The sequence below is a fragment of the Lolium rigidum genome, chromosome 3 (assembly GCF_022539505.1).
Source record: "Lolium rigidum isolate FL_2022 chromosome 3, APGP_CSIRO_Lrig_0.1, whole genome shotgun sequence".
Taxonomy (NCBI): domain Eukaryota; kingdom Viridiplantae; phylum Streptophyta; class Magnoliopsida; order Poales; family Poaceae; genus Lolium; species Lolium rigidum.
Genome location: NC_061510.1, coordinates 267,987,597 through 267,997,800, shown reverse-complemented (window position 1 = coordinate 267,997,800; position 10,204 = coordinate 267,987,597). Strand labels below are relative to the sequence as shown.

The following is a 10,204-nucleotide window of genomic DNA, read 5'->3' as shown; positions in this document are numbered from 1 at the left end:
AATGTTGTGTCGCTGAATGTTAGTTCTTGCCGAACCTTAACAGAGGATAAATGGACGTCTCTGGTTGCATTTAGTCCGAAGTTTGATGACGATCAATTTATGTCAAGAGCCAGATATACTTAGATGGAGGTTGAATACTTCTGGTGTTTTTGGTGTTTTTGTGAAATCTATGTATGATGACCTAATGAACGAGAACAATCGATTTCTTTGAAAATATGTAATAACCCTGATTTTCGGAGTTATTAATTAGTTTGTGTTAAATAATAATTGGGCTCTAATTCTGTTTATTTTTTTCTAATATCCAATGTTCAAGTGGGATATGATTAAGTTTTTATATGCATGTAACCAGCTTAGGCAAATAGATAAAGAAACAAAAAAATTAGATTCTTCAAATTTAAACTGGACTTTTTTTTGGCTTGTAGATTTTAATGAAAAAAATAAAAAATTACTCCCAGCACACCAACATATTGGTGCGCCGGCGGTAACCTTTGCTATATATGCAAAACCAGCCTGTCAGCCTCTTGTTTTTTCTCACTTTCTCTCCTCCTCCTCTTTCCCTCCTCCTCCTCCTCCTCCTCCTCTTTCCCTCCTCCTCCTCCTCCTCCTCCTCCTCCTCCTCCTCCTCCTCCTCCTCCTCCTCAACCCGCACCTCCTCAATCCGGTGACCTCCATCCGGCGAGTACTTCCCCAAGCCGTCGAGCTTCCTCCGGTGACCACCTCCTTAACCTCGTCGGGACCCCCTTCCGGCGACCACCCCCTCAACCTCAACGGAAACCACCTCATCAAGCTTCCTGGCGACCTCCCGTCCGGTGACCAACCTCCTCAACCCTCGCTGGCCACTGTGACGAACGTGAAGAACACATCACGACGAGATCTAGATCTAGATTCGTCTTTTTTTTGAATTTTGAAAAATATACCGCCGGTGCACTAGTCGAGTTACTGCCAGCAGACCAGGAGGTGCGCCGGCAATAAGTCGAGCTACTATCGACGGGCCAAGATGTGCGCTGGCGGTAACACGTTACTACCGGCTGGTTCCCACCAGCGCGCGTTGGTGCACCGGCGGTAGCCTTTTTCGTAGTAGTGGTCCAACGAAACTCATCTTGCCCATGTGAAAGTTGGACGAAAGCCAGCCGATGTAGCATTTCATTCCATGCTGTTAGATGGTCCCGACAAGATCTCTTCTGAACGTCACACGTACTGGGTGAGTTAGATTCCATAACCTTAGCTAAGGTATCACCCTTATGACGCATACTATTATATAAAGGCTGATACCTAATCATTTGTACTCCCAGAACTTAATCTCAGATCCATCCTTAATAGAGAATGATGCAAACTGGAAGATCATGGAGAGTAAGTTGTACATGAACAACATTCTTCATTCAAATTTTCTTCTCAAGTGCTTTTATTGTGCCTAAAGAAACATACAAGTGCACAATTTACAATTACTTTAGGTGTTAATTAGCTACCAGAATCTTCAACCTTGACAGCTTCCTTTCTAGGTAAATACAAGTGTGAAATCTAATTTGTTCAGTTCTTAGCTGAAACAAAATAAAAGTGAATTTGATATTAGTAAGAGAGGGGTGTATGCCCAATTCGTAGACAACAATCCCAGGTATCATCTGAACAAAATCCAAAAGGTTATATTGACAATACAACCAGTTAGCTACAGAGCCTAAGGATCTGCTAGAATTTTCCGGCACAAGATACAGCTCCAAAAACAGGCAGAAAGTGAAGAAAGATGCCGGCCGCTTGATTTCCATCAGCGTTTCCTCTGCTCCACCCTGCATGCTGTGAAGCCGCAGCCGGCAGCTCCTTTTTTTTATTGCCATACTTCTTGCTGGATCAGTGTGCAGCCATGTATATTTTCTTGTCTTTAACGGTTTTGGTAATTGCCCTGTCAAAATATGATAAGAAAAATAGTATAATGCCAAAAACCATGGACAGATTATCGGCACGTAGAACTCGTTTTCTCTTTCATTGACCAGTGGTTGCTTCTACTTGTTTCCGCCAAAAAAATGTACTGTATATATGTACAGATGAAGACGATATGTACGTAGTACAACCATTGAAAAGTATCCTGATGTCGACAAATTGAGATCGGAACTACAAACCATTGACATGGCTAGGTTAGCTGCATGTACGTACATGAATTGGCCATAGAAACCTAATTCTTGGCATATGGGAAAATTGTCCGAAAATGACGGATTCTCGCACCAAACACCGAAGCTTATCTTGTTTTCAGATATTTGTTCAGTTAAGAGGGATTTCGTTGGCAAAGAGAACAATTTGCGGAAACAGCCGATAATTTACAGTTGAGATGTAGTTTTCATATGATGGTAACACTAGAACATATGCATGCTGATGACATGGGCGGGCACAGGATAATGATAATGGGTATTCAAATTTACCAAAAAAAATCCAATGCGAAAGGTTCATGACATGTTCCAAAAAGAAAAGATTGATAGTTGTTCAACTATAAATGGAATTCGTTGATTCAGCTGGTTTCCACGCCTCTACATATGACACGCGCCGTCTACGCTCTGCAGCCTCATGTGGCGTGAGTCCCGCCTGTTGCTGAAACCTGCCACTTCGTTGGCGTCCTCGACAACTGAATCAGATCGCCGCATCAGCCTTGCTGAGTCGCTGGAGCTAGCCTCCGGTTAGACTGCTATAGCCTCATTGGACTAGCACGGAAGCATGGAGGATCTGAACATTAGTTGAATTTGTCTAGCAAAATATATTGGGTATTCAGCTGAATACCCATGAATAAGGGTGTGCCCGCCCATGGCTGATGAGGTATATATATGGCCTAGTTTAGTTAGTGACAGGAGTATCTAAATGGAAGAAGTATGTTAAGCTGACGGAGACTCTTTTTTTTCAACTTACTCGGGCCGCATGTTAAACAGTCACGCAGGCACATACAAAAGTTCTTAAGAAATCCTATTGTTACCTGGAGTTTATAACTTTTAGATCTAGATTTTTTGTACCAAGATAGTTCAGCCGTAAGTTTCTAGCTCCACCAATGATATGGAAGCAAACTAATTGAAACCTGAAAGGGTTACTAACTTTTGGCAGTCCCAAAAGTCAAAGTTCCATATATATTATATTTTAAAAAGGAGGCAAGTTTCTTTTTTCTCCGTTGGTCTCCCTTTCCCTCTCTTTTTTCCTTGTCCACAAATATATCCCTTTCCATTATTTATGAGGAGGCAGAGTCAAAATCATATAAGTATTTTTAATCTTTTTTAAAAGGTCATCTTTCCAAACGTTTGGAATGAAGCTTTAACAGCTCATTGCACCGAACAAAGCATGTGACAGGTGGACCGGCAAATGTTTGGTGCAATGTGATGTCCTGTGCATGTTTCCTCCGTTGATTTCACTCAGCTCGTGCTCTGAGATTCTGTTGCCGGGTTTCACTTTGTTTTATTAGTTTTAAGGATTCTAAATCGGACTGATATGCTAAAGAAAAGGTTGAGATCATGCATGAGACCTACCGTACACGGGACAAGGACATTTCTGGATGAGCGTCCGGAAGAGGAATGAAGGAGGAGGAAAAAAAGGACAATAAGCTTGAAGCAAGAGGGGGTAGCACGTTGGTGGTGCTACGTATAATGAGTTTCCCAACATCAGAGGATAACATAGAGTAAAAACGGTCTGCTGGGAAATCCGTTTGTAGGGAGTCCGAAAGTGGGCTAGAGAGCAAGATGTGAGGCGACTGTGGGAGGGGAGGAGAAGAGGGGAGGCGGAAGGGAGGGAAGAGAAGCAATAAAGGGAGTGAGCAGTGGCAGACCTAGAAATTGCTTGAAGCCTGAACAAGCATGTTTACGCTTACCATTTTTGGACAAAATAGTCGTATCAAATGACCTTCGGCAAGCCTGGTCGACCAACCTGGGCCGAAGGGCCGCTAGGTCCGCCCATGCGAACGTGAGGAGCCTCGAAGGGAAGGTTGAGGGTGTTGAGGCCCCGAGTGTCCCAGAGCAAAATGTTTCGTTTTGTGAGATATATTTTTTGTGAGTGCTGAAGCGTGTCATGCTTAGGTTGTTTAACCTTCATCAGCACCCACAGAATTTTAATTCCATACTCCCTCGATTCCTAATTATAATGTGTATAGTTTTTGGCATATAAATTAAGAAACACATATGAAGAGGCGGAATTGATCCTGCATAATTGACATGGTAAAATAGAGGTATTTTTAAAATATAAGGAAACACAAACAAAACCCTACAAAAAATCCACACACAATATACCTTGATCATATTTTGGAGACTTTTGGCAAAATACTATACACTTTATATCTATGAAACGGAGGAGTATTATGCTGTTCACACAAAACAACCAACTACTAGCAAACATCGAAATTTGACTAAAACACTGAACAGAACAAGCCTATCCTAATCCACCGCAGTGTCAACTGCGGACTCAGTCGTACTAGCTTCCATCCGTCGGAAGCAAGCGGGGTTCCGTACTTGTCCACGCTTAGTTCAACAGAGAGTTATCCGAGTTGACACTTGACACAGTCTCTTTCCGTAGAGAGAAACTTCTAGCACCTTCCCAACCCGACGTGCCAAGAATGGGAGAAGTATGCATATCAAAATGCGAATATCAAATTACCTCATCTTTTGTTCGGATGCGTCGCGTTGGCGGCGGGCATGGCGCCACCGCTGCCGTTCGGCCCGTGGTGTAGCGCCGGATTTTGCTGCTCGGCCTTCGCCCCTAGCGGGTAGTAGCCCAGCCCCTGCGCGTAATGCTGCCCAAGCCGAAATATCGATGGATCTCAGCCAAACAAGAAAAACGGCGGGAGTTTCGAAAATGATTTTGGCGGTTGCAGCTGGGACGGAACCTGGTGGTGGTGGTGGGACGGCAGCGGCGGCTGCAGGTGGTTGACGGCGCCGAGGAAGTGCGCGTAGTGCTCCGGCATGCGGTGGCCCGGCTGCGCGCCGGGCACCACCCGCTGCGGCGGCATGAAGGGCATCCGCGCCCCCATCTGCGGCAGGTACTGGTGCATGCCCGGGAACATCACCGGCGGCGCCGCCATCCCGCCACCCATCCACATCATCTGCACCTGCATCTGCAGCGTCTTCAGGTACTCGATCGCCTCGTCCAGCATCGACGCCTTGTCAGTCTGATCATCCATGGCCATGAAAAACAAGCAGATCAGTTAGCTACTACTAGATGACCTGTACTGGATCAGTTGGTGTCTTTGCAGGACTGGCACCTTGTTGCAGTGGGGTATGAGCTCCTGCAGAGCACGCATCTTCTCGTTGATCCTGTCTCGTCTCCTCTACAAGCGTCAAAAAAACATCAACGGCGTCAGTCAGGTTTGACATTCAGAGAGTTGACCAAGGGAATCAATTCGAGACGAGAAGAATCAGGTGACACGACCCACCCGCTCCGAGAGGTTGTGCACCTCGGCCGCGCGGCTCCTCCGCACCGTCGGGAGCTTCTGCGGCGGCTTGCGCTCAAGGGCAGCCGACTCCGACTCGGCGTCCTGCTTCAGTATTGCGCCGTCGTCGTCAGAACGACTAATGAAGCACGTTAAACTAAATAATGCGTTAAGGAGCCCAGGACGACAGGCGTACCTCGCTGGGGCTCTCGGTGGAGTAGTCGGTGTCGAGCCCGCGCTTGCGCTTGCTGCTCAGGTTGCTGGTGCTCGTCGGCTCGGTGCCGGTGGTGGTGGTCGTCGTGGTTGTCGTGGTTGTGGCGCCGCCGAAGCAGTAGTAGTTGGACCGCCCCGACGAGGAGGCGGCGGTGGCCTCGTGGCCCCGGCCTATGGCGTTTGCATTCCCGCTCCCCATCGCCGACGGCATGGCGCTGCCGCCGCCGTAGGCGGTGGTGGCGGCGCGGCCCTGCTCGCTCGCCGCGCCGCGCTGCACCTGCACCTGGTTGCTCCCGCAGAAGCTCGCCCCGATCGCGCTCAGCGTCGACGACGCGCCCTCATCCACCGCCGCCGCCTTCCCCGCCCGGGCCTGGACCAGGTCCGACAGCTCGCACGCGTTGTCCGCCAGGCTCATGCTCATCGACTGTTGCCTCTGGGAGCCGGACACGTGCGTGGACTTGGGCGGCGGCATCAGCTCGCTCGGCTTGCAGTCCACTTCTCTGCTCGCCTTGTCGGTCGCGGCCCCCGGCGGTGGTACGTCGCAGAAGAGGTCCGAGAAGATGTCCTTGTCGAGCGAGTCGGCGAGCGCGAACGGGAACCAAAGACCGGGGTCGTCTTCCTGCACCGCCGGCGCAGGCGCAGGCTTCTCGGGCCTTGGCGGTAGCTTCCGGTGGCCCTGGCTCTGCATGACGACGTGGCCGTTGCACCAGAGCAGCTCCATGAGGTCATCGTCCTCCCTGCAGCAAGAAACACACCATGCAAGAAAACAACAGCAGCCGTTAGTGAGGTGAGGCAAGTCACTCATCAGCAGATCACAAACTTCAACGCTTTAAGCGATCAAAGCACGAACCCGAGTGGCCTGGAGGCGTCCCCCATGTTTCCCCAATCAGGCACGAATTGGTTCATGGCTCAGATCATCGATCACAACTATCGACTGATGACGAGCTTCAGTTGTAGAGGGCAGAGACTGCAGAAGCAGAGGAAACGGCAAGAATGACATCACAGGGTTATGTCCAGGAATAAATAATTAGACTGTGAAACTGTGCTTCATCTGTAGTATGCGTCATGTATTATTTTTTTAATCTGACTGATAACGATAACAGGTTGCAGCATAAACAATTGGTGTCTCCTGCCTAGGATCCTGGAGCAGAGCCTGATTTGGCTTCAGATGAAGCAAAAGCAGCCAGCAGGGCATGTGCGATAGAGCAGCACCACTCCACCAGATACGGCAAATTAACCAAGGAAAGGAAATAATAATGTTCCAGAAATCCCAGATATGAAATTTGACAATAAGAAACAAATTTTAAAACACAGGGCAACTGGGTTATGCTGCGCAAGCAACACGTAGAGGAAAGAGGAAGACCAATGATGAGAAAAGGGAAGGTAGATGCAGCATGGGGAGCAAGGCGCCCTGAAACCTACCGGTCATGTAAACCTGCAGAGAGGGAGCACATGCAGAAGAGCAGCTAGCAACTAAACTGAAGAGCAGCTAACGGAACAGTGAAAAGGTTTTCCTTTACTTGTTCTTTAATCGACTGATCAATCAAGTACAGAAGACTAACTAGATATCATAGTATAAAAAACACTTTTTTTTTGTTCGGAAGATGCTACTACTAGTTTAAGAAGCTTTGCTCAGCAGTAAGACTAGGATTATCCTGTTGAAACCATTGGATATGGCAAAATCCACATCAGATTTGAAAAGAATTTTTTAAAGAAGCATGCATTAGCTAAAAAACACACAGAGAATACAGAGGGGGGAACAGAATCAATTAAGAAAGAAACACTAACCGATCTAGCTGCAAGATATGGTCCTCCCTCCGGAAGCTTGTTGAGGACAACACTCGCAGGTCTCAGCTCTCTCTACTGTGGAGACTAGAGAGCACTAGCAGAGGATGTAGCTTAGCTTAGCAGAGCTAGTTGGGAGGAGGAAGAAGAAGAGCGGGCAAGGGCAAGTAGTAGTAGCAGGGGAGCATTGGCTTGGCACCAATAGTGGGTTTTAAGCAGCCGCGCAGCATTGTGGGTGAATTGAACTGGATTCCCAGAGACAGAGATGGGGAGAGAAAGGGATAGAAGAGAAGGGAGGAGAGGGAGATGGATGTAGAGGAGAAGGAGAGAGACAGGCCGGGAGAGGGGTCCGGAGCGGACAGGGGAATGATTAGCTAGATAGAGGAGGAGGAGCAGACGTGAGTACACCTTGCACCTGCTGCATCGGGAAGGGGAGAGCGAGCGCGCATATATGCCGTTTTGTGCATCGTCCAGGACGGGGCCACGCATCGGATTTTGCCATTTCGAGGGTAACCTGGCGGGTCGCGCTGTGAAACGGCGAGCATGTAGCTTGCGGGCACGAGTGCCGTCCTGGCCGCCTCCTGGGTGTGTCCGTTTGCATCCGCGTGGATCGAAAATACGTCTGACACCCTCTCTAACGATGCGACGCAAAGTGATTGGGCCGTCCGCGGAGACGCAAATCTGCCGCAAATGTGCGCCAGGTTTTCGTCTCTGCGGACGCTCGGCGGACGCGCAAAGTGTCCGCTCGATTCCCCACCGGGCCTGCGAGTCTGCATCGAGGGCATCGCTTCGGCGGTCAGCGGTTCCGCGTCTGCGCCGCAGCCTTCGCCATCAATGGTGCGGCTGCCTGTTCTGCACGCGCACTGGCGGGCGGCGGCTGGGCTTCTGCGCCGCCTTCAATGGCATCGTATCCCGCGCGCGACCTCCCTTAAAAGACCACCGGCCGCGTTCCTCTTTCCCCCACACCTCCACTCGCACCATCACCGCCACAACGCCATGGGGAAGAAGAACGACTTCGAGGCCTCCGGTAGCGGCAGCAAGAGGGTGCCGCTCCCCGTCACGCTGGGGAGGCTAATGCACGGCAAATGGTTGCCGTGCGAGGGCTGTTCCGGCGTGCAACTGCCTGGCGGCTGGCGGCTTAGCTGCCGCCGGGTGCCCATCCCTCCAGTCCCTGCCCGCGAGCCTGACCGGACCGCGGAGATCCGGCGAAGGAGGCGGTACCTGCCGCTGGTGTACGCCATCGACTCCAACAGCTGGCGTACGTATCTGTCGACCGAGACGGATAAGAGAAGAAGGGCGGGCTTCATGGGCGACAGGGATTTTCCCTTCGGGGCTGCACCGCCGACTCGTCCACGAAGACAGGAGGCGCCGAGGCGTCGTCAGCAGGCGGCGACGCGCGCGCAGCACAACGACGACGACGACGACGACCGCGACGATGACGCCTACGCCGCCTACGACGACGAGGACGACTACATCGAGGCGCTCGCGTACCATAACGAGGAGGTGAAGGACGACAGCGACGACTACGTCGCGGCTGTCTTCCACGAATGGCAGCAGGCCGTGGTGGAGGGCCGCGTTTTCGAGTTCCCGGAGAACATGACGGACGACGAGATGGCAAAGCTCGGCGTCCTCGTCTCTGATACGTCTCCAACGTATCTATAATTTCTGATGTTCCATGCTAGTTTTATAACAATACCTACATGTTTTGCTCACACTTTATAATGTTTTATGCGTTTTCGGAACTAACCTATTAACAAGATGCCACAGTGCCAGTTCCTGTTTTCTGTTGTTTTTGGTTCCAGAAAGGCTGTTCGGGCAATATTCTCGGAATTCGACGAAACGAAGACCAAATATCTTATTTTTCCCGGAAGGTTCCAGAATACCGAAGGAGAGTCGGAGGCGGGCCAGGGGGCCACCACACTACACCTGGGCGCGGGCCCAGGTCTGGCCGCGCCACCAGGTGGGGAGGGCACCCTGGTGCCCCTCCGACTCCGCCTCTTCGCCTATAAAGTCCCTCGCGACCTAAAACCTCGATACCAATTGACGAAACTCCAGAAAGACTCCAGGGGCGCCGCCGCCATCGCGAAACACCGTTTCGGGGGATAGAAGTCTCTGTTCCGGCACGCCGCCGGGACGGGGAAGTGCCCCTGAAGCCATCTCCATCAACGCCACCGCCTCCATCATGCTCCGTGAGTAGTTCCCCCATGGACTACGGGTTCTAGCTGTAGCTAGTTGGTACTCTCTCTTCCATGTACTTCAATACAATGATCTCATGAGCTGCCTTACATGATTGAGATCCATCTGATGTAATCGGTGTTGTGTTTGTTGGGATCCGATGGATTGTTACATTATGATTAGTCTATCTATAAAGTTTGTGAAGTTATTGTTGCTGCAATCTTGTTGTGTTTAATGCTTGTCACTAGTGCACGAGTGACATGATCTTAGATTTAAGCTCTATACTTATTGCTTAGATTGTATCTACAAGTTGTTTGCACATGTCTATGTCCGGAACCCGAGGCCCCGCAGTGACAAAGAATCGGGATAACTGGAGGGAAGGCTTAGATATGAGGATCACATGTTTTCACCAAGTGTTAATGCTTTGCTCCGGTGCTCTATTAAAAGGAGTACCTTAATAGCCAGTAGATTCCCTTGAGGCCCGGCTGCCACCGGCTGGTAGGACAAAAGATGTTATTGATACGTCTCCGACGTATCGATAATTTCTTATGTTCCATGCCATATTATTGATGATACCTACATGTTTTATGCACACTTTATGTCATATTCGTGCATTTTCTGGAACTAACCTATTAACAAGATGCCGAAGAG

The 10,204-nt window shown here is 49.9% G+C and overlaps 1 protein-coding gene across 1 annotated transcript; it reads right to left on the bottom strand.

Annotated features, from left to right (window-relative positions):
- Nucleotides 1-1,358: 1,358 nt before the first annotated feature.
- On the bottom strand, nucleotides 1,359-6,535 carry LOC124703410 (transcription factor PHYTOCHROME INTERACTING FACTOR-LIKE 13-like). Its single transcript, XM_047235623.1, has 7 exons — nucleotides 6,444-6,535; nucleotides 5,577-6,330; nucleotides 5,384-5,485; nucleotides 5,213-5,278; nucleotides 4,838-5,119; nucleotides 4,609-4,744; nucleotides 1,359-1,894 (listed from the first exon to the last, which is right to left on the bottom strand). The coding sequence occupies exons 1-6, from the start codon at nucleotides 6,497-6,499 to the stop codon at nucleotides 4,610-4,612; spliced, it is 1,395 nt and encodes a 464-aa protein (XP_047091579.1). The 5' UTR covers nucleotides 6,500-6,535; the 3' UTR covers nucleotides 1,359-1,894; nucleotide 4,609.
- Between the last annotated feature and the right edge of the window lie 3,669 nt (nucleotides 6,536-10,204).